General features: G+C 54.5%; 1 protein-coding gene across 2 annotated transcripts in view; it reads right to left on the reverse strand.

Annotated features, from left to right (window-relative positions):
* The window catches only part of KIAA1671 (KIAA1671 ortholog), a 124,851-nt gene extending 111,032 nt beyond the window's left edge, over positions 1-13,819 (reverse strand). Inside the window, exons 1-5 of one of the 2 annotated variants that reach the window (XM_043438094.1) lie at positions 13,641-13,819; positions 12,404-12,560; positions 10,281-11,894; positions 8,035-8,122; positions 2,536-5,292 (exon numbers count right to left, since the gene is read on the reverse strand). In XM_043438094.1, coding sequence (XP_043294029.1) covers positions 2,536-5,292; positions 8,035-8,122; positions 10,281-11,839 — 4,404 coding nt within the window. In that variant the 5' untranslated portion in view covers positions 11,840-11,894; positions 12,404-12,560; positions 13,641-13,819. The remainder of the gene's footprint in view (positions 1-2,535; positions 5,293-8,034; positions 8,123-10,280; positions 11,895-12,403; positions 12,561-13,640) is intronic. The other variant, XM_043438093.1, reaches the window with a different exon arrangement.
* Positions 13,820-21,221: the final 7,402 nt, after the last annotated feature.

A 21,221-nucleotide genomic window follows, 5' to 3' on the forward strand; every position in this document is an offset into this window, starting at 1 on the left:
AAACTCTCCTCTGGTTGTGACAACAAAAAATGCCTGAAACGTCGCCAAACATGCCCTGGGAGCCAAGCTGTCCAAATAGCCGAGAACCACCAACAGGGCTGGAGGGGTGGGTCCCAGCATACCAGACTCCGCATTTGGGGGAGCTTTCCATCCCAAACCTGATGTTTCCATGACGTTTAAAATCTTGCCCAAGCATTCACTATCCTTGCAAGAAGAAAAATACAATTATAAAATTAATACATATATTGATTTATAAGCCACTCTGGAGCATCCGAAAGTCTCCAAGGAGATCAAGAACCCTAACCGTGTCTGCATCTGGGGAAACGGGAAAGGAAAGGGGGCTCAAGGGGGGACACGCTTTTACACACATTATATGCTGGTGTGCTTGTATGTGCTCAGTTGTGTCTGACTCTTTGCGACCCCATGGGCTGTAGTCCGCCAGGCTCCTATCTATGGAATTTCCAAGCAAGAACACCGGAGTGGGTTGCCATTTCCTCTTCCAAGGGATCTTCCTGACCCAGGGATCAAACCCGGGCCCCCTGCATTGCAGGTGGATTCTCTACCACTGAGTCACCTGGGTTTGAATCTTCAACAGCCAACATTTTGTCCTTCGGTATTGCCCTTATTTATTTTTTAAATGTCAAGAACCCAAGATCCTCGGGCCGGAGAGAAGAGAAACGGGGAGCTGGTCCAAGGCTTCCCAGTCCCCTTGGTGAGAAAACGGATCCCCTGACAACAAGCGCTCCTGGGGCCCCGGCACCCCGGGCGGGCGTCCAAGGCTGGGCTGGGGGCCCCTCCGCCAGGCCCCTGAGCCGGGCGCTGGCACACGGAGGAAGTGTCACGTTTCCACGGCCTCTTCCCTCTTGCGGGCTGCCTCAGCAGCCTGGAGGGGGCGGGGGAGGTGAAACCCTCAGCGCGTCTGCAGAGCCCAGGGCCTGCAGGGTGGAGCCCACCGCCCGCCCGCCCATGCTGGGTGCTTTATCTCCTCCCCGCCTAGCTGCGGGGCCTGGAGGAAGGAATCCCTGTTGACTCCTAACTCCGGAGGGGAGGAAACGGAGGCCGAGGGAAGCCAGTGCCTGCTCCGCACACAGCAGAGCCTGTTGAGTGGCAGAGCGGAGATTCTAACGCAAGCAGGAATGTGGTCCCTGAAAGAGACATGGGTTCAAAGCCACTCTGAACCTCAGGTGAATTCTCCTATCACTTAATTCCCACAACCTCCCTTTTCTAGGTTGGAAGGGGGGGTTGACCTGAAGGGGCCCAAAGTCAGTTTCCACACTGGCCACAGAGCAGACTGGTTTTTTCCCTCACCTCTGGACCTCTGCCCACACTGTGCTCCTACCAAGGATGCGCTCACCTCCCATTTCTCTCCGACCTCTGCACAGAGATCAAAGCTTCCCAGGGGCCGACTCCATGCCTCAGATTTCTTCCCCACCTTCGTGATCCCAAGGGCTCAGGTATCAGGCCAGACCTGCGTGCAAACACTAGCTGTGCCGCTCTGGTGCTGTGTGATGCAGGATAAGTTACTGAACCTCTCTGAGCCTTGTTTTTTTTTCCCCCTTCTGAACAAGACGATCGCACCTGCAGCAGACGCTATGGGCGCCCTGCCCGACACTCTGCCAGACACTCAAATACGCGCCAGTGTTGCGAGAGGATTTTCCTCTCCACCACTGAGCATGGCACCAGGAATCTGAATGTTAACAGCCCCAGACACAGCCTCAGGCGAGGACAGAGGGAAACGAAGAAACAAATGCTCCTGGTCCCCTGACCCCTGGACAGGATCGCTCAGAGGTGACCTGTGCGGCTCCCCAGGGGTCTCCAGTAAGAACGAGCCTCAGGTGCCCACACCTTTATCACCTGCCTTCCCTTCCCTGCCTCACTTCTCCCCCCCGCCCCCCGCCCAGTTCCTCTGGGATCACCTCCTAAAACAACCTGCAGGCGGCTGCTTCTGGAGAAACCCAAACCACAACGATCCCTCTTTCGTGGATTGTCCTGAGGCTCATGTAAGATCGTTCACTCAACAACTACTCTCTGAATGATCACAAAACATCAGGCATGGCACTGGAGTCTGGGGATACAATGATGGACCTGGTGCAGTAGACTGGAAAACAGCAGGCGCTCAATAAAGGATACCTAGCGTCATCATTCTAGGCCAGGGGGTTCAAACTGATAACCCACGGGCTGTATACAGAGCCGGCAGACAAGTTTTGTTTGAACTAAACAGCAAATTTTTTTTTAAATATGTTGTCCCCATTTCATGATGGGGGAGGGGACTACTGGCCAAAATGTGGATCTTTCAAATTCTCTCGATAAATCGGATCTGCCGTCTCAGGACCCGTTTCCCCGCTTGCTGAGAACCAGCTGGGACTGTGCAAAGGTTGCCCCCTGCAGAGACGGCCTGAGCGCCCCATTTGCCACAAGCCCTACCACTCCCTAGCGCCTCACACCCCGCCTGACTCCATCATCCCCAGGGCCAGCAGGACCGCCTCGGTCTTGAGTTTGAGGCCTCTGGCCTGCATGTTTAGCCGGTGTACTCACCTTTTGACTGTCTCGATTCCCCGACTCCTGCCGACAGAGCCCCATCTTGGTGTCTCTGGCCTCCGCACTCTCCCTGGGGAGGCTGGGCCTCCCTTTGGGCTGCTCCTGCCTCCTCTCTCTGGCTTCCTGCATGATGGACAGGCCCTCTCGGACTTTGAGAGGGGGCCCTTTCTCCGAACAGGCCCTCTTGACATCCAGTGGTGACCTTCCGAAGTCCCGCGGGTGGTCGGCCCACAGGGCCACACTGCTCTCCTCGCCCCTCCCCGGGGGTTTCCTCGGGGTCCCTTTCCTCTGGTCAGCGGGGGACTCCCTGGGCTGCACCCTGGCCCCGCCGCTTGGGTCCTCCCAGGCAGGGGTGGGCTTTGACTCCGCCGGGGGATGCTGGCACTTCGCGCTGTGATGTTTACTAACAAACGTCTTTTTCTCATCCTCAGGGATCCCCAGGCCTTTTTTCCTGGGGCCGGTGGCAGGGCCCGAAGAGGCCCCTGGATACTTCTCAGGAGGAGCTGAGTGGGGCGGGCCCCAGAGGGGAGAGCTGACCCTGTGCGTGGCTGCCCCCGGCGTCTCTGCCAGGCACTTGCCTGAGCCGGGAGTGAAACCGGGGTTGGTTTCGGCAAAACCGGCCTGTCTCTGGGGAGCCTCAGCTTCAGGGCGCTCCTTTAGACTCCTCCGTCTCTGATCCGCCTCGCCCTGCGGGCCAGGCCTCTCGGGGTCCGAGCCCCGGAGCTCTGCGGGCGGACCCGCCATCCAGTCCTGAGCCTCCCGCGGGTTTCCGGCCGGCGGCCTCTGATACTCGGCCATCAGCGCATCAATATCGAGGACGCTGGACCTGTAGCCGGCCTTGGCTTTACCTGGGAACGTCTCACTCACGGCCTCCGTCTTCCTTCGGACCAGGAGCTCGCTGGCTTTCGGGGGACTTCTGAAAGCCGGGGGTGTTTGGGGAGAGCCACCAGGGGACGTCTTGCTCCCGCTATCCTTCCAGCCGTTCTGAAAACTGCTGCTGCCTTCCGGGACCCGACGAACCCACACGGCATCGGCGTCGGAGATCCTCTCACCTGGGGGACCCAGAATCCTGTCCCCGAGAGACGTCGGATGCTCTGTCGGCCTCGGAGGCTTTGGGAAGCTTGCATGCTCATGTTCTCTGCCCGGGGCTCGGTTTATACTGCCCATGGTCTCCAGCGGCTCTTCATGGTTCAGAGAAACCAAGGTATGGGTGAAAGAGAGAGAGGATAGGGGTGGGCCTGCTTTTCTAGAAGGTTCTGTCCAGTTTTCAGGCCCAGGCCTAACCATGCTCTTGGCTTTCTGAGTGTCAGGGATCTGATAGGTCACGGCAAAAAAGGTCGCCTTGGGTTCCACAGGCGACCCCTGCTTTGCTGCAGGAAGAACCTGGTCCAGTGACGCACCTGGGTTCCCCTGCCGGGTCCCCTCCCGACCCGGGAGTAGCTGGGGCCTTGCTGAGGCACCCGCGGCCGTGGGGTTCAGGTGGTCCCCCCCTCTCGGCTCCGCCCTGGACGCGTGCTCTGGGGGCAGGAGGCTGAACTCGTCGAACTTCACGTCGTGGGGCAGGGTCCGCCGCCTCCATCTGTCCGGCCTCTGGTCGCTGGGGCTCACCCTCCGCCTCCTGGCTTCAGGCTCGTGGCTGCCAGCCCCGGCCAAGGGCCCCGTCTGCCCCGGCATGTCCGCCTGAGGCTGCACTCCGGAGTCATCGGCTTCATCCTTGGCCCTGGGAAGAGGCTCCGGAGGCGCCCCCCGGGGCGGAGCCCTGTCTCCTGGCTGGATTCCGGCCCCTTCATTCCCCGGGTGCTGGGCGTCCAGGACGGTCCTCGCAGAGGCGGCCTCGGGGCTCAGCTCGGAGCCTCTCCCTTCACTGAGCCCCACGGTGGCTTTATGCCAGCTCACGGCCGCCCCGCCCGTCCATCTGGCTGACGGGCAGCTGCCTCCATGTGTGTCCTTAGGCTCTCGGTGGAACTCGGGCTTCGACCCACTGATCTCACGAGTCCCCCGGGCTTCCCAGATCAAACTGGCCCTTTGGACGGACCCCACCTGGCCCTCCGGCCTACACCTGGGGTCGGCAGGAATCACGGCATGGGTGACCTCCTGGGACAGCAGGGGCCGAGACCGGCCGCTGCGGAGCGTCAGGGCCTTCTCCTCGGGTGCCGTGGGCACGGCCTCACTGTGCGCGCGCTCCCCAACGGCATGCACGACGTCGTACCTGGGCTCAACCCTCTCGGGCGCAGGGGCGCTCTCCGGGAGCTTGAGGAAGGGGTGATGGCTGCCCTTTTCGCCCCCAGGGTGCCTTCCCAGCAGGGAGGACTCGCGATGCTGTCTGGGCTCGCTGCTGGAGAAGGCGGTCCCTCCGCCTCGCTCCAGGTCAGGAGCTTCCAGCCACTCTCGATTCAGGGCCGTGCTTTGCGGGAAAGAGCTTCTGGGTCCAAGGAGCCTGGATCTGGGCTCGGAGACATCGGCCAGGTCCCTGGGGGTCGTGACCCAGGGACTGCGTCCCAAGGGGGCAGCCACGGTGTGCTTCTCCACGTGATTCTCGAACACCGTGGCCCATACGGTCTGGAAGCTTCCGTCATCATCCAGGGTGCCCTCAGAAGGGCTCTGGGCCCCCACCCTGCCGTGACCCCGAGTGCCGCCGGGGACGTGGTCAGAACTGCCTTTCCGCTCTGTCAGCCTGGGTTTCTCCGGGGGTGGACCAGGCTTCCAGGGGCTTCTTGTGACGGATGTTCCCTCCACACCATGCCTGTCCTTTGGCTGGGAAAACAAACAAAAAAAAGAAACAATCCAATTTATTTATTTAATTTTAAAGACTGAAGAAACTTTTTTTTGATATTTATTTGTAAAGGTTTGCCACAACATTATAACAAATTCAATAAAGTTTTTTTTTTATGTGGGCCATTTTTTAAGTCTTTACTGAATCTGTTACTATGCTGCTTCTGTTTTATACTTTAGGTTATTTGGAGTATGGGATCTTAGCCCCCCCGCCCCGACCCCAGCCAGGGATCAAACCGGCATCGCCTACACTGGAAGGTGAAGTCTTGCCCATTGGACTGCCAGGGAAGTACCAAAACAATCCAATCTAAGTCAAAGGATTTGAAATGGGAAGGAAGAGGTGAGGGGACTGAAAAGGCTGCTTTTAAAATCACAGCAGTGAGAAACCATCCAGTCTCATAGACTGAACACAGCCAGGGAGGGAACACAGGCACTCCCGGCCCCGCTGGCGAGAAGACAAATGGGCGTGGCTCCTGAGCAGTTCAGCGCTTCTGCCGGGATGTTAAGACACTCGTTTCCTTTCACCTGGCCAGTGTGCTCCCAGAATCCCTGCCTGGCCCACGTGCACAAGTCTACATGAACAAGAAAGATCGTACAGAACTGCCAGGGAAACAAAAGAGCCTAGACGCCCATCTGAAGGGCTAAATAAATTTTGATACATGCAAACAGCTGACTGCCACACAGGCACTGGGACCCACAGAGAGGGGCTGGCTCCCAATGTTCTAAGATCTAAGGACACTTAAAACGCTGTTGCGTTGATGGAAGAAAAGCAGATGGAGGAACCATGTATTTATAATAAAATATCATTTTAAAGCACTGTAGGTGTGCATGTATATACATATATGCATGTAGATGAACAGTGGAGAAGAGATATCGATCAATCTGACCCCCCCAAAAAAGAGCATTGGTTCCATTTATATAAAAATCTAGAAAATGCAATGAATCTATAGTGACTGAAAGCAGATCGGTAGTTGCTTTGGGGGAGGAGGGGGCAAGTTGGGGGGGATTACAAGAAAGGAAACTTGCAGGTGCCGGAAATGTCCACTGTCTTTATGGTAATGATGGTTCAACAGATGTACACAGAAGTCAGAGTTCACCTGCTTTTACACTTTAAATACGCCCAGTTCATTCTATGTCTGTTATACTTCAATAAAGCTGTTCAAGAAAAAACTGAGCTCTGTGAAGATACCAGCTCAAGAAAAAACCAGTGCTCTGTGACAATCTAGAAGGGCAGGATCGGTGTGGGGGGGAGGTGGGAGGGAGCTTCAAGAGGGAGGGGACAGGCTGCACAGTGATGCTCTGGCTACTGTCTTCCATGTGAATAATAAACCATGTGTTTCAGTGTGAAATAAAAAAAGAGGGGGGGACATGTGGACGTACTTAAGGCTAATTCAGACTGACGTGTGGCAGGAACCAACACAACACTGGAAAGCAATTATCCTCCAATTAAAAATAAGTAAATAAATAAAAGAAAAACTTGAAATTTCAGAAAGCATCAATCACAAACCCATGATACCCAGCAGTTATTTTATGAGCTTTTTTTAAAAAAATTAAACAGACTAACTGAAAATACTTTCTAAGCAATTTAATTGCCGGTGATTTTTTTCTCCTTCTTCTCCCAGCTGACAGAGGAGGGGGTGGGGAAAGGAGCTGGGGCCGTGATGGGGGGAAGTTGAGGGGGTTTCTATTAACATTTTTCAATTTTTATTTATTTATTTTTGGCTGTGCTGGGTCTTCATGGCTATGCAGGTTCTTCTCTAGTTTTGGCGCCCAGGGGATGCCCTCTAGCTGTGGCGCACGGGCCTCCCCCTGGGGCGGCGTCTCTTATCTCCAAGGATGGGCTTTAGAGCACAGACTCAATACTCTTGGTGCATGGTCTCAGTTGCTCCAAGGCATGTGGGATTTTCCCGGATCACAGATGGAATCTGTGTCTCCTGCATTGGCAGGCGAATTCTTTACCACTGAGCCACCAGTGAAACCCTCTATTAGCATTTAAAATTTTTTTTTTTCAATTTGGCTGGGCCAGGTCTTAGTTACGGCCCATGGGATCTTTAGTTGCGGCATGCGGGATCTAGTTCCCTGACCAGGGATCAAACTTGGGCCCCCTGCATTGGGAGCTGGGAGTCTCAGCCGTTGGACCACCAGGGAAGTCCCAACATTTTTAAATCTTCATTAATTTCTCAAAAAAGCAGACATTCTTACACAGGAAAGCCATGTCCTCCTCCTGTTTACACAGACAAAAATTCACGCCTGATGATTATATTTGCAAACAGTATTCAACACCAAGGAACAGTGAATCATGGGGCATCCCTCATGGCTCAGATGGTAAAGAATTTGCCTTCAATGCAGCAGACTCAAGTTCGATCCCGGGGTCAAGAAGATCCCCTGGAGAAGGAAATGGCAACCCATTCCAGTACCCTTGCCTGGAGAATCCCATGGACAGAGGAGCCTGGTGAGGCTACAGTCCACGGGGTCACGAAGAGTTGGACACGACTGAGCAACTAACACACGCACACACACACACACACACACACACACACAACATAGTATCACAGTCTATCACACTAGAAGGGACTTTGAAAGTCCGAACATGAAAGGAAAAAAAAATGTCTCACAGTCCACGAGAGGTCTCTGAGTCTTTCCTGGATCTTCGAGATTGTAAAAGCCCTTTTTCCAATAAGTATCACTACCCCCAAAAAAGGACAGTGCCAAGCAGCTTCTTACCTTTTCTCTTGGTTCTCTGGGAAGCTCACCGCTCAGCTCCAAACACTTCTCATATCTGACTTCGTTGCTTGAAGCTGCACTTGAAAACCTGGCATGAGAGACCCGAGTTACTTGTGTGCAGCCAGAAGCTGGGACTCCCTCCAGCCCACACCCCATAACTAGTTCAGGGACCCAGGGGTGAACGCAGCACTGAGATCATCAGAGCAACCCTGCCCCATTTCCTCCAAGATGGGACGTGTCCTTTCCAGTCGCCAAACCTCTCGGGCCCAGGAGGGAGAGAGCCTACCTTAAGCACAGCATCGCTGGGGGGGCGGCAGCCCCGGGCCCAGGGAAGGGGCCTGGGTGTTCGTGCCAGCTCTCCTTCCTGCCTCCCCACTGAGGGAGCTGGGCTCAGGCTGTGACCTCACCTGAGCCTCTGTCTCCTCATCTATAAAACCGGGATAATTAACGCCTCCCTATCGTCTTTGTAGGTCAGATAAGAGGCTACCCAAGGCCTTAATAGCTACATGAGGGTGTTGAGAGAGGAGCGAAGATGCCCCAGGAGCGATAATTAATGGCTGCAACCCCACAACAGCCAGCAGCCCCACCGCAGACCAACCGCGGGACTTGGGGGCAGTGGGCGGTCGGGGAATGCGTCGGGGAACAGGCTTGCCTCTGCCTCTGCCTCTCTGGGTGACCTTGGCCCAGTCTTGATCACTCTCTGGGCCTGTCTGCCTGCTGTAAAGGAGAAGCGAGAGAAAGGGGAGTTGGAGCTGGACTTTTCCCATCTCTGCAGAGTTCTCTGGAGCAGAGGCTGAGAGATTAGTTCAGGGTCAGGGGCCTGCAGCGAAGAGGGAGGTGAGACAATCAAACATCTTGAACTTGACCCACGGGCAGCAGTCCAAGGGTTGGCTCCGGGGACATGTGAAGCTGTGCAGGAGTTGTTTCTAAACCCAGAGCCTCGGTTTCCCTACCTGTCAGATGGGAATAACCTGAGGAACTGAGGGGCGGGGGACTCAGGGAGGGGAGGTGTATGAGGCCCTGACGAGGGTGCCCCTTCCTCTGTTTTCTGGTTTTGTTATTTTGCCCCGCCATGTAGCTTGCAAGATTTTAGCTCCCTGCCTAGGGATTGAACCTGGCAAAAGTGCTGAGTCCTAACTGCTGAATGGCCAGGGAGCATCCCTCTTTCTCTGTTCCCTGAATTCAGGGGTTCTCAAGCCTGGCTGCACATGAAAATTACTTTGGAGACTTTGAAAAACCAAGATGAGAAGCCCTCCCCAGATCAGCTGAATCAGAGTCTCTGGGGGTGGGGGCCAGGCATCGATAATTTTTTTTCCAGGTCACTCCAAGTGCTGACAGCCAGTGGTCTCAGCTCTGGCTGAGCTGGTCGCCCTGGTTCCCAGGGCCGGAAGGGCACTCTGCCCAAAGCTCCCGCCCCCTGGAAGCTCAATCGCTGACAAACTATGTCGGTGGCATGCGTGCCATTAATGAGCTGGCGGACACACCCCGGTGGCGTCTCCCTGTCTTAGCCGAGAAGCCACTTGCAGAAAAACAAAGGAGGAAGAGATGTCAGGGGCCAGGCCTTGCTTAGAAAATAATCATTAACCAACAGGATTCATCAAATCATTTGGGACTATTAATAATCACCAAGGTGTCCAGGGCTCCCTTGGGCTGAGCGATCTCCAGAGCTGAGTCCTGGCCTTAATCCTTTAATGCAGGTCTTAACATCATTTCCCTTTACAAGATGAAGAAACCGAGGCTCAAGGCGGGGAAAGTGACCCGCTCAAGTTATTGTGACCCATCTGATCTTGTTTAGGTTGGGGGCGGCGGGGGGGGGCATTCATGGAGGTTTAGGCCATAAATGAAATGTCCTCGGACTTTACAAAAGGAAAGCTTAGTTATGGAGACAGGCTGAGCTGCAACTGCACGGGGCTCCTGACTTCCTCATGGTCCTCAACTTTCCTGTCCGCATCTGTGAAATGGGCTTGATACGACCTCCGAAAAGTGCAAAGAGGGGGAAGGGAGGAAGAAATGGGGCTCCTGGCCCTGCCGCTGGCACACACAGTGAAGCGGTGCTATCCTCCACAACTCAGCCTCCTGATCTGAGAAGTGGGAGCTAATGCCACTTCCTCTCAGGGCTGCAGGTTCCAAGAGTGCCCAGTACAGAACCTGGTGCCCCGCGGTATCCTTCTCCTCATGAGGAGGTCTCTGGTGAGGGGCCGGGGCTCTCGGAGGCTGGGGGAAACCCATGGGGTGTTCCCACTTACAGTTTGGTCAAGTCCGCTGACAGTGGCCGTGTCTGGACCGCCCTCCTCCTGAGCTCCAGCTTTGCTTCCGAGCTCTCGGTGGCCCAGCCTTTGATCCGCTCCTGGACGCTCACGCCCACTTTCTCTGGCTCTGGCGGGATGGCTGGGGATTCGGGGGTGGCTGGCGGGGACTCAGACCCCGCTGCCAAGGCCGAGGCGCCCTCCTCCCCAAACAGACCAATGCGATTCTTCACGCTGCCCCTGGGGGTCTGCTCTCCCCCGACCCGGGTCTCTCCATCAGTCTCTCTGCTCTTGACCTCAGCCATGTCTTGGCCTTTTCCAGGCCTGGGCAGAGGGGACTGGGGGTCCTCGGCTGCCTTCTCTGGCTCCCCGTCCAGCTTGGCTTGCTCCTCGCCAAGACCCTGGGCACCGGTGGGGGTGACCCTGGCCAGGCCCCCCGTGGTTCTGAGGCTGCCCATCTCCCCCTGCTTGGACAGCAGCCTCTCCTTCCGTTCCTGGATCTTCTGGGCCACCTGCAGGAAATCGGAATCCGGGTCGTGTGGAGGTGCCTCTGCTTTGACCAGACACTCCCTGTCCACCCTGGGTTCTGGGTCCAGCCTCTCGGGTCCCCGCCGCTGGAAGGCGGGCCCTGACGTGGCCTCGTCGGCCACCTTCCTCGCCAAGGCCTCTCTGCTCTCGAACCGGGCCGTGAGGTCCACGGACAGAGGCCTGGGCCTCCTCACCCACGTCTTCTCGGGAGGGGTGGGGGGCAGCTTCCCTGCCACAGCCACCCCGCCGGAGCCTGGCTTCGGAGTCTGAATGGACTCGGTGAAGATGGCCGACACGGGCCTTCTCTTCGGACGAGGCCTGGGCGGCTCCGGGGCGGTGCCTCCAGCATCCTCCACGCTGCTGGCCTTTGACAGAGGCTCCTTCGGGCCGGTCTCCTCTAGGGTGGCCACCGGCCTGGAGTCCTGAGGCAGGGAGGCTGGCCGGGGGAGGCTCCCCACGGGCTTTCGGGCTGGCAGGGCAGGCTTGGCGGCCACCTCAGGCCGGGGGGCAGAAGCGGGTCCCTGAGACACACCTGTGTCAGCCTCGCGAGCCCCTGGGCCGGCCCCCTGCCCCAGAGCAGGTCCGGCTTTGGTGCTTTCGAAGAAGACCGTGGGGTTTGGTGTGGGCCGCGGGATGGTGGCCTTGGGGAACAGAGACGCGCTTCTCGGGCGGTCCCCGCTCCCCGCCGCCTGCCCCGCCAGGCCCGGCATCTTCTCGTCCAGACGCCCTGAGGCCACGTCCTGGGAGAGCCCCCCGGCAGGAGACGGCCTGGCTGGGCTGGGCCACAAGGGTGTCACGTCCGCGGCCTTCTCCTTGGAGAAGGGTTTGGGGGCGAGTCTTGGCAGAGGAAGCAGGCGGACCGGGCTCCTGAGGGGGCTTTTTCCTTCCAAGAGCAGCGCCGAGGGGGGCCCGGGGGCATCGCCAGCCTGGCGGAAGTAGGTCCGCTTCAGGGCCTCCTCCTGGGAGAGCTCGCCCAGGCCCGGCACCCCTGTCAGGGAACTTATGGAGCCGACCTCCACCCGCGTCGCCATGGTTACGGTTGTGGATCCATGGGGAAGAAGCGCGTCAGAAATGGAGAGGCAACCACTAAAAAAAAAAAAATTTTTTAAGTAAATTTAATATTCAGTCAGTGTCTGGGTTGAAGCAGAGAGATTTGGGCGGGTGGGGGGGAGATGAAGATGGATGAGGATCAAGGGACCGGAGCCCCAGGTCTGGACCACAGCTCTCCACTGACCACCGGGCAGGCCTGGGCCAGTGGCCTCCACCTCTCAGCTCTGGGCAAGCGCAGCGGACTAAAAGGCCTGACTCTGAAGCTCGTTCCAGCTCAAAGGGTGCCCAAACAGTGCCAACGTTCACTTGGACTTTCCCAACTCGTTTAATCTCAAGGCCAGCTTTCAGGGTAACAAACGACGCTCTCGGCTGTACAGACATGTAACTGACCTGAAGTCACTCAGAGGACAAACGAGGCAAAGTTGGGATTCGAACCTGGGTCGGACTCCAGACGCACACCGCAGGCTCCCAGTGTGAGATTCCTGTCCCCGCCCCCCACAGTATTTTCCCATTTCAGAGCCTGCCCACGTCGGGCGGATCCTCACCCTCTTCAGGACCAAGCAGAGAGAGCCGGTGACCAGCGCCAGCTCACACAGACACCCAAAGCCGGTGTTCCCAAGGTCACAGAGTTGGCAAGCGGCCTCAGAACTCCAGCTCCCCAGACCGTCCCATCTCTCTCCCCTTCCCAGTCTTTCCGGAAGCCTTAAAAAAAAAAAGAAAAAAGCCATCCTCATTTTCCACTCCACCTGCTGTCATTATTTATTTATTTTTTGCCTTTGGGCTCTTTTCAGCTGAACACCTATTTTAAGCTGACTGCCTTCAGAGTCTCAGGAAGAAGAGTATCATCAGCTAAGGATGAGAATTACCACGAGTCAGGCCTCAGGGAAGCCAAGGGCTCCCTCTGTCTCACGAATCACATCCTCCTCTCTACAACGCTGCCAGACGGGCGTGTGATCATCGGCCCCTGTTCTGCAACAGCTCAGGCATGAGCCCCTTGCTCCTCCAACCATGAGCTCTGCTCTCTCAGGACAGGAGACCTCTCTCATCCATCCTCCAACGACCCTGAGAAGCAGGGCTTGTCCTTATCTCCCTTTGTAAGGATGGGGCCCAGAGAGGTTGCCCAACTTGCCAACCATCACACAGCTGAAACCGATCTCAAGTCCTGGATCCATTCAACTCTCCCCTTTTAACAGTAACGTCCTGTTCCTTCCCGGTTTTAAAAACTGCCAGACGATTTGCTGTTCTCGATGCGTCCCCTACCCTAAAAACCCCACCTTCACGCCAGTGCTCTGTTTCCCTACAAAACTGCCCCCAGCCTGCCCCCTCGTCTAGATGGGCTAAAAGTAGAAGGTGTTTTACTTCAACGCAAGCCTCCCGCTTCCCTTCCGGGGGCCCCACACTGCTGCCCCCGGCTCTGACTCACACTGCAGCCTGCAGGAAAGAAAGGCGGACAGATTCTGATCTTTTCTCTTCCCTACACGCTTGATGGTGCTAAACCGATTCCTTCTTCCCAATGCAGAGAACACCGTATAGACGGGGTCAGAGGCAGAAGAGAAGGACAGAAGCAGAGAACCAGGAAATCGAGACTTGGGAGGAATCTGTCGGCAGTGACCCAGGGCGGAGTGCGTAGGCATGCAAAGTCCTGCCCCAAACCGGGACTGCTCATCATTAGAGCCAGCTCCCGTGACCTCCGGGATACAGGTGTGAGACGTGGGACAAGGACAGGATATTCAGGGAACAGAGAGAAAATCCCTTGGCAGAACCCACAGGAGCCCCACTTACCCAAGCTGGCAGGTCCTGGCTGCAGACGTGTGACTGCCCGAGAAAGCAAGCAGAATCGCATCTCATCGCGGACAAACGGGGCTGTCTGCACACTCCCCTGGCAGAAGCCGGCAAGGTGTGGGGTGGGGGGGTGGGCCACAGGGGTAGGCTGGTCCCGGCAGGCTGAGTTTCGGGCAGTTCTGGGGAGACAGAGGGCGACAGGCTCGGTTCTGGGGTTCTGGCAAAGATATGGGCACAGACAGCACGAAAGCTTTCGAGCTCCAACCGCATCCCACTGGCATCTCTGCCAGCTTGTAAAACTCAACGCTCCTGTCAGCTTTTCAGTATTGTCGCCTTGTGGATACACGTGGGCATCAAGGGTGCGGAGTCCGCAGTCGGCGCTCAATAAAAACCGCCCCTGTTCCTCTGAAATGTGTTTTATTGAGCACCTACTGTGTGCAGAGGGATGAATAAGAAATATCTCCTTTGTTCACACACAAGCAACGATGCTGGGCAATAAACATGCCTTATAAAGAGGGACATGGCGAGGGTGCTTCCCTGGTGGTCCAGCGGTTAAGATCCCACGCTCCCAAAGAAGGGAACACAGGTTTGATCCCTGGACAGGAAGATCCCGCGTGCTGCAGAGTGTGGCCAAAAATAAACAAATAAACCAAAAAGTTAAATAAATAAAGGGGGCTTCCCAGGAGGCTCAATGGTAAAGAATCCACCAGCCAATGCAGGAGCTGCAAGATACATGGGAGCAATACCCAGATGGGGAAGCTCCCCTGGAGGAGGAAATGGCAACCCACACTCCAGTATTCTTGCCTGGAGAATCCCAAGAACAGTGGAGCCTGGCGGGCTGTGGTCCATGGGGTCACAAAGAGTCAGACACGCCTGAGAGACTGAGCTACTAAGCACGCATGCAAATCAAGGGGGACATGGGAGCACAGAAAAAGGAAGGTTAACTGCCTAGAGCTGGCAGTGCTGGTCCCAGGAGACTCCCCTGGCCTAGAGGAGGTAACTCATGAACACCAGGGAGCTGGCGAACTTGGGAGCTGGTGCCCCTGGTTGTCCGGCTCAGCAGCACTTGGAGGTCCTCACACGCCTCCTCGGGGCCTTTGCACATGCTATGTCTGCTCTCTGAGATGCTTCTGTCGCTACACATAGGCACTGGCCCAGCCCTGAGGTCACAGTTTAGACACCGCTGCCCGCCTTCAATCCAGTACTCTTACATGTCCAGAGACCCGCAGACACATGGCAGGACTCATCTAAATACACAGTTATATTTCATAGTGCGGGATCCCTCACTTCATATCAACGGAGGTCCCCAGAGGGCACCCCAGCAGCTAGCACAGTGGCCTGGCAGATAAGAGCACTGAACACATCATTATTGAGTGAATAAATAAATGAAGAACTATCTTCCTGGCCCTGCTGTCCGCATGCTGCTAGGATTCTGAGTAAGGGCAGGAGTCCTGAGTTTCGTGACACGGAGCAGTCTAGGATACGAGGTGAGCACGTTCCTCTGGCAAGCTCTGGCGCGGCCGTGGGTCAAGCGCTACTGAGCGACAGAACCAAAGAGCTGTGAAGAGCTCCGCTGGGCAGCCCAGCCCACCGCCCCCACCAACAGGTCCCACTGCCGGGGACAGGCCACCGTCAGACACCTGCTGTGATGGCATCAACCCCACACTGTCACACGGGCTCATCTGCCCAAAGGTGGAACGGACGGATGCTTCTCTGTACGGCTTTTCCTGGGAAGGATCACCAAGAGCATCATTGCTGAAGCAGGGTCCACGGCTTACAAATGTCGCCTGCAACTTTGGGATCCCTGAACGCATTTCAGGGGCCAGACTGCAGGGGGGGAAACAGGGGAAAACAAGATAAAAGATTCTTGGTCCACTTCCTCCTTAACCAGAAGGGTGTCTCTGTTATCCGTAATTTCCTTTCTATCTTGGGCTCCCTCTCAAGTTTCCATTTAAAATGCCAGGCAGATGCCTGATCTATAAATATGGTTGCGGGAACGAATCAATGAATGAATCAATCAGTGAACACAGTGGGGGTGGGGTGGGGAAAGAGCTTTTAAACCACCGTAGTGGATGGCTAAATAATATTTTGAAGTCTTTCCCAAACCTAGAAACCCATGAATCTCAGGTTTTCCTTTAACCTGTTGTAAAATACAAGGAAACCGACTGAAATGTACGCTTTAAAATCTTACTTTAAATGCATCACATATGTTATGCTTAATTTAAGAGACGTTAGTCTCTTCCAAAACATTTCAGAAGCCCACTCACACAGAAGACAGATGCTGGTTTTTTTTTTTTTTTTCCCCTGGGGTGGCCTGGCTCGCTCTTTTTAAATATATTCGCACAGTGGCCGGAGTAAGGGAAACATGAGCTCGCTGGAGAAAGCAGGAATGCCAGGTATGAGCTGTGTCTGGCTTTATCTACGAATCAACATGGAGGTCGACTTGGAGGGTGACAGACGGGCAGCTCTGGGAGGTCAGAAGGCTACAGTGGACCAGGACACGGAGGATTTGTGGGCAGCAGCAGTGGGGTTAGCGGCGGGTGGACCTCTGCTGTCCCTGAACCTGCAAGTCCACAGGCTTGAGCTCCCTGAATTGATCTGCAAGGTTTGAGATTCCCATTTCCTGCAATTTTACACAGGGAAAAACCATGTTCCTGGGAGTTGAGTCACCGACACCAATAGTGGCTGAAATTAGACAGGCGCCCGATCAAGAGCATTCATCCCTCCATCCTTCTGACCTTCCTTCTACAAGTCAGGCTCTGCGCCGGATGCCGGGGGCATGGCCGTGGAGTGCACAGGCTCCCGGGGGATCCGAGAGAAGCTTGAAGGGACAGAGCAGGAGGAGCCCTTCCATTCAGAACCTGGCTATTTGGCAGCTTCTCTCTCAGATTTGGAGGCGTTGATTCATTCTAACAGCTGTTGTCGATCTCTCATAATTACACCCCTAAATCTGATCCGAGAGCTCACAGTCATTCACTCAGCCGGCTCTGGGTGCCGTTTTCCTGGGAATGCCACCATCTGCTGAGGGCTGGGAGCCAGTCCTGACATCTCCCAGCATCTTCCGGAATGTAACCTGGCCTCCCAAATCTGCAAATCCATCCCGCGTGGCACCCCGTGCAAGGTGCCAAGTACACGTCCAGTTGCCCCCAGGAGAGCAGGACTATGATAAACGCACGTACTTGGTCCACCCACAGACCTCAGCAGGAGAGGGACCAACATCTAATGTCAATGGCGTGTGTGCATACCCTCCTTTCCCTCCCCATGGCTGCGGCTCTAGTTCATTCATTCATTCATTCCAATACACAATTACTGAGCACCTACTCAACTGGCGCTAGTGGTATAAAGAACTCGCCTGCCAACGCAGGAGATGTAAAAGACACGAGTTTAACCCCTGGGTTGGGAAAGATCCCCTGGAGAAGGAAACGGCAACCCACTCCATTATTCTTGCCTAGAGAATCCCATGGACAGAAGAGCCTGGCAGTTTACAGTCCACAGGGTCGCAAAGAGCCAAACACGGCTGAAGCGACTTAGCATGCACACACACCATGAGTCAGGCTCTGTGGATACGCAGTGAACAAAACATATAGAAAGCCCTGTTCCCATGGAGCTGACAGTGATGAAGTCGGGGACAGACCACAGATGACATAAACAAGCAAGACACACAGGCAATCAGGTGACTTTTCTCTGCTGGCGCCTCCTCCAATCTGTTCTGGCAGCAGCCGGAGGGATTCTTCAGTACACAGGGGTCATCATGCCACTCCCCTGCTCAAAGCCCACCTGGGTGGGTCTCCCCACTGCCCTCTGAAGGAAGACCAAACTCCCCTGGAGCCCACGGCAGGGTCTGGATCCTCTGCAGCTTCAGTCTCATGATGGACGGCTCCTCCTCTGTCTGTCTGTCCCTCACACTCACTCATACACTTCAGGACATGAACCCTGAGTGGGTCACGAGACACCCTATGCTTTTCCTCACCTTCACGCCTTCACTGCCATTTCCTGCCCGGCTAACTTCAGCACCAGCCACCTCCTCCGGGAAGCCTTCCCTGATGCCCCAGGGCAGGTCCAGGTACCACCTCCCGGCTCTGCTATCCAACTCTCCTAGCTCCTCCCTAGCCCAGCGCTGATCCTGCATGTGGTAACTGCCTCCAGACTGGGAGCTCCTGGCCAGGAGGGTCCTGAGTCCAGTTCACAGCTGTTTTCCCCAGAGTCTGGCACCGTACCAGACATGAGGTCAGGGTGCAAAAAATACCTCCAGGGAGAGCATGCCTGAGAGAAGAAAATAATAGCATCCAGGGCAGGTGCGGGTGTGGGAAGCTGACATGCTCACCTGCTCCTGGGGACAATGCAAGTGATAGAAGCAGTGTGGCAATATTCACTTCCCGCTATTATTTTTGGAGATCCCATCAAGAGTCAAGGACTAAGTGACTCTGCACCTTCTGCCTTCTCCCATGTATTACCACCATTCTACAGATGCGGAAAATGAGTCAGATCTCAAGCTAGTGAGGGGGAATGTTACGGCTGAAATCTTCTGACTATGAATCAAGTGTTTTCCCCACATACACCTCACCCCCAAAACATTCATTTATTTTTAACTTGCTAGTCCCGAGTCTAAAGTGTGGTGTGGAAGGGCTTAGCTGCTCAGTCGTGTCCAACTCTTTGAGACCCCCTGAACTGTAGCCCACCAGGCTTCTCGGTCCAGGGGATTTCCCAGGCAAGAATACTGGAGTGATTGGCCATTTCCTCCCCCACGGGATCTTTCCAATCCGGAGATCGAACCTGCATCTTCTGTGGCTCCTGCACTGTGGGCGGATTCTTTACCACTGAGCCATAGAGGAAGCACTCTCCGGAAGGAATCTAAAGAAAGACAAAACCACATACACAGAGATGCCCTCTGCGGTGTTATCCATCCCACTGCAATATGCAGTAATGACACATCCCAGATTTACGCTGATAGACCTTATTTGAAAACACTCAGGACTCAAAAGCCATTTGAGATTTCAGAGTTGCAAAGTCAGCAGGTAGGCCAGCTCACGGGTTTCCAGCCTGCCCACAAGTGGCATAAAAGTCCCTTCATACTACACGGCCTGAGTTTGTGATCAGAAGAGATGGTTGCCATGGCAGTCATGGCAAAAACTCAGAAATAATCCACATTCTCCCCAAAAGGTGAACGCCTCTCAGCCACATGTAAGGGGCTATTCTGCATCTCTTGAAAGTGAGAGTTGGAGGGGCGGGGTGGTGGAACCTGCGTAGGAAAGTGGGAAGAGCTTATGAGAATGCCATTGAAGAGAGGGTGACAGATGGAATATTTTTAAAATATTTATTTTGGCCATGCCAGGTCTTGGGTGCAGCATGTGAACTCTTAGCTGCAGCATGTGGGATCTAGTTTCCTGACCAGGGATCGAATCCGGGCCCCCTGCAACGGGAACGTAGAGTCTTAGCCACTGGACCACCAGGAAGTCCTTGGATGGGATATTTTTTTGTACTCAAGGCTGTGACAATGGCAAAGATTGTTTGAACAAATGGTCAAGGTCTGGCAGAGAAAAGGGACAGATGAAAAATAAAAATGTGTCAGGGACCTGGAGAGGAATTGCTATATTTATAAATTGCCTTTCACTTGAAATTCCTTATTTCCATTCATGTTGTTTGTGCAAACATTTCTTTTTAGGCTTCAATACCGGAAGTCCCCCTCAGAGCTGTGTTCTCCCCATTGATTCAAGATGGAGAGGCACCAAGGCTCCCTTCCTGCCCATTTCAGAGCTTCCAAAACCCAAGGATAAAGATAAATATTATTTATTAAGCACCATACCATGTGCCAGGAACTGTGCTAAGTGCTTTAGGAAGATGACCTCATGCATCTCCTTAACAACACAAAGAAGCAGGTCCTGGGACTTCCCTGGTGGTCCAGCAGTTAAGGCGCTTCGCTTCCACCGCAAGGCGTGCAGGTTCCATCCCTCACTGGGATGGAACTAAGATCCCGCCTGCAGAGCAGCAAAAAAAAAAGATGGCCCTAACAGAAGCCCGTGTTACTGGTGAGGAAACTGAAGCTGGAGTAGCAAACGGATCTGCTGTGGGAGGTGGGAGTTACCCTGATCCACGCTCCCTGCCTGCAGGATTTCTTCCAAAATCCACATGGGCTTAACCAGAACATGTGCTTTTATGGTGTTACAATGTAAAGGGCACTTAACACCCATAAGGGCAGCTATTATCATTTTCAAAAGTGCCCATGTTGGGACAGTGAATTATTCTGTCATCCTACTTTTTAAAGAATACTGTGGTAGAAGCCACATAACATAAAATTCATCATTTCAAAGTGTGCAAGCAGTGACATTTACTAAATTCACGGCATTGTGCAACCACTGCCACTGTCTGGTTCCAAAATGCTTTCAGCGCTGCAAAGGAAACCCCACACCCAACAAGCTAAGCATCACTCCCTCTTCCTCGTCGCCCCCACCCCCCACCCCCGCCCCCATCCTCTGGCAAGCACTACTCTGCTCTCCGTCTCCACAGAGTTGCCATTTCTGGATATTTCAAAGAAATGGAATCATCCAACATGTCTCTCACCCTCGTTTTGGCCTCAGTTCCTCCACCAACTCGCAATGAGAGCTTGGACAAGTCCCCGCCAGATTCTGCGATTCTCATTTGGCTCAATGCCAGCACTTATCAGGTCTGCATTATGCAACTTCTCTCTGTCCATGGTTCATCACCCCAGCCCCAGCCCCCCACCCTCCACCGTGGAGCCCAGTTCTCTGGATTCTGAGCTGCCTGTTCCACGTCCCCTGGTCCCCCACGATTCTTTCTGAACTGGTGCTGAATAACGACTGTTGGGGGATTCAATAAAATTCTTATTCCGTGTTGACAGAAGTAGAGAGCTGAGTGTCTTACTGGAATATGTGTGATTTTTGTTAAGAACTGCCTTCATCAGTAAGGCCTTGACTTCTGTGTCAATTTCAAGTTGTACTGAATTAAGAGCTGGGGCATCTGACCCTTCAGACTCCAATCCACAGCAACAGGTTGAGGGGGTTATCCCCCAACTGGTCCCAGACCACTCGATGTGGGTGGCACGCTTTCACACCCACACAGAGGATCCTGTGGTTTATAGAAAGCGCTTGGGAAATGCTGATATGTGTAAACTCATGTCTTTCCAGCAAGACTTTTTGGAGCCTTTGGTGCGAGCTAATTGGCGTCTTATACACTCCACAGCATAATCTAAACTGCTTCACCCCAGCACCCCTCCTCCAGGTGCAACTGCTGATTTGGGGAAAGAATGTTACCAGTGACCTTTATGCCTCTATGTAAACATCCGTCTTTTCAACTTTCATTGGCCTGTTCCTTCCTACTATTTGTGCTATTTTGGGACTGGCTACGGGGCCTCACCCCTAAACCATTAATCAGGCAGCTTTTTTTGCTTTTGTTTGTTTTTCTCTGGATCCAGGATGGGCAAACTACAGTCTGCAGGCCACATCTGGCCCACTGCTTGTTCTTGTAAATAAAGTTTTATTAGAATACAGACAAAGCCACTCATTTACATGTAATCGATGGCTTCTTCCAAGGTATTAGGAGATCTGAGTGGCTGCCACAGAGGCC

This window comes from Cervus canadensis, chromosome 1 (genome assembly GCF_019320065.1).
Source record: "Cervus canadensis isolate Bull #8, Minnesota chromosome 1, ASM1932006v1, whole genome shotgun sequence".
NCBI classification, from domain to species: domain Eukaryota; kingdom Metazoa; phylum Chordata; class Mammalia; order Artiodactyla; family Cervidae; genus Cervus; species Cervus canadensis.